General features: G+C 38.4%; 1 protein-coding gene across 1 annotated transcript in view; it reads right to left on the minus strand.

The window, feature by feature from the left end:
* The window catches only part of DMXL1 (Dmx like 1), a 157,712-nt gene that overhangs the window by 141,343 nt on the left and 13,812 nt on the right, over positions 1-2,557 (minus strand). Inside the window, exon 4 of the mRNA XM_023512698.1 lies at positions 2,185-2,256. Within this exon, the coding sequence (XP_023368466.1) occupies positions 2,185-2,256 (72 nt within the window). The remainder of the gene's footprint in view (positions 1-2,184; positions 2,257-2,557) is intronic.

Genomic DNA, 2,557 nt, shown 5'->3' on the forward strand with positions numbered 1-2,557 from the left:
AAAACAAATAGAAATCAGAGAGTTGTGGATACTCTTGTCATGAAATTTAAAAGACAGATGTCAATTAAAAATTAGAAAATGTTTTTCATTAACACAAGGTAGAGGAAAAGTGCTCACACCTAGAAATCAATATAGCTGGTTCTACTATTAGTTCTATGCCTTAATATGTAGCTGTTTCACTAGTCAAGTCACTTTTCTTTATGCCTAGTCTACTGTCTGATTTGTAAAAAAAGGAAATAACAGCTGCCCAAACTTGCTCAGAAGTAATTTATACGATAAAAATTATCAAAACATATATAAAGGTAAGCCTGCTAGCACGCATTGTTTATTTCTTTATAATTAATACACTACTATACAGTTTTTTACTTCCTGTCATCCTTATAATATCCTCATCAAGAATGGTTATGAAACTGGGCATAGTGGTTCATGCCTGTAATCTCAGCACTATGGGAGGTCATGACAGGAAGACTACTAGAGGCCTGGAGTTCAAGGTATTAGTGAGCTATGAGTGCCTACTGCATTTCAATGAGAGCAACAGAGAGAGACCCTATCTCAAAAAAAAAAAAAGCATTAAGCGATATTAATCAATATCAGAGTCAAACAAAGAACCTCATAAGACTGACTTCCTTAGGACCAAACAGCTAGAAGGCAACAGAGATAGAAACAAGGCCTATGATTTCCAGTACACTGCTCTTTCAACTACATTTTGTTGGTCCTTTTTCATAGGGTTTTAATAACTAATCTTCAGAAGAAACTGGGAAAATAACATAATCCATTTGTTAGAATTAAGATCATTAAAGCAACTATGAATCTATCATTCAGTCCCTATTTATGACCTACTGTTTAACCATCTTTCAGAACTATTTCTGAACATAGCCTCCTTATAAAGAAAAACATTTAACCTGTTAATAGTTGTATTGCATGATTTAATAAATGCAAGAAAGTGAGTCAAGGAATTATATTAAGATTCTGCAAGCATTGGCTCGGCACCTGTGGCTCAAGTGGCTAAGGTGCCAGCCATATACACCTAAGGTGGTGGGTTCGAATCCAGCTCAGGCCTAGCAAATAACAATGATGGCTGCAACCAAAAAACAGCCAGGTGTTGTGGCGGGCACCTGTGGTCCCAGACTTGGGAGGCGGAGGCAGGAGACTTGCTTGAGCCCAGGAGTTGGAGGTTGCTGTGAGCTATCATGCCACAGCACTCTACCAGGGGTGACAAAGTGAGACTACGTCTCAAAAAAAAAAAAAAAAAAACTACTTGAAATTCAAAGACAAATTCCAGCCTTCAAAAACAAAAACACCTGCAAAATCCTAGGCTGTTCCCAAACTTTTCAAAATGGCTGAAACCACTCTTTCTGGACATTCAAAAAGTGTCATTGACTATGGGACAATAGTTTGAATTATGATAAACATCAGTACTTGTTCCCTGCATGCAACATTTAACAATGAAAATAATCAAGGAACAGAAGATCCATGAAGAATTGAAATAAAATGGTATTAAGTGCGTTTACTTTTAATTAAGAAATATATGGGCAGTGCCTGTGGCTCAGTGTTTAGGGCACCTGCCCCATGTACTGAGGGTGGTGGGTTCAAACCTGGTCCCAGCCAAACTGCAACAAAAAAATACCTGGGCATTGTGGCAAGTGCCTGTAGTCCCAGCTACTTGGGAGGCTGAAGCAAGAGAATCACCTAAGCCCAGGAGTTGGAGGTTGCTGTGAGCTGTGATTCCACAGCCCTCTACTGAAGGCAATAAAGTCTATCTCTATCTCTACAAAAAAAAAGAATAAAAAATATATATATACATTTTGGCTTGGTGCCCATAGCCCAGTGGTTATGGTGCCAGCCACATACAGCAAGAGCCGCGGGTTAGAGCCCAGCCCTACTAAAAACAACGACAACTCCAACCAAAAAATAGCCTCCTGATAGCTGGAACTATAGGCACCCACCACAATGCCTGGCTAGTTTTTCTATTTTTAGTAGAGATAGGTCTCACTCTTGCTCAGGCTGGTCTTGAACTCCTGAGCTCTGGCAATCCTGAGCTCAGACCAAACCTACCTTGGTCTCCCAGAGTATTAGGATTATAGGTATAAGCTACTATGGTAGGCCTTGATGATCACTCTAGTTTTATATTCTTTTAATACTTAACACATTTTAAATCCTAAAAGAAAAATATAAGTTACTTACCAAATTTTTCTTTTGTTTCGGTGGGTTAACTGGTTCAAAAATAAAGATAACATTTCCATAGGATGCTGCAATCTTTTAAAGAGAAAAAAGAAAGAATATTATGGATATGTTAACTTACTTACAGATTAAAAATGCAAGAAATGAAAAGTATAACTTTATGCCCACACATAAAATTCCATTTTTTGACATATTTTTTTTTTGAGACAGAGTCTCACTTTGTTGCCCTCAGTAGACTGCTGTGGAGTGACAGCTCACAGCAACTTCAAACTCTTGAGCTTAAGTGATTCTCTTGCCTTAGTCTCCCAAGTACCTGGGACTACAGGTGTCCGCCACAATGCCTGCCCATTTTTTGTTGCAGTTGTCATTTTTGTTT

This window comes from Otolemur garnettii, unplaced genomic scaffold, assembly GCF_000181295.1.
Source record: "Otolemur garnettii isolate 467f Iridium unplaced genomic scaffold, OtoGar3 scaffold00030, whole genome shotgun sequence".
Lineage (NCBI taxonomy): Eukaryota > Metazoa > Chordata > Mammalia > Primates > Galagidae > Otolemur > Otolemur garnettii.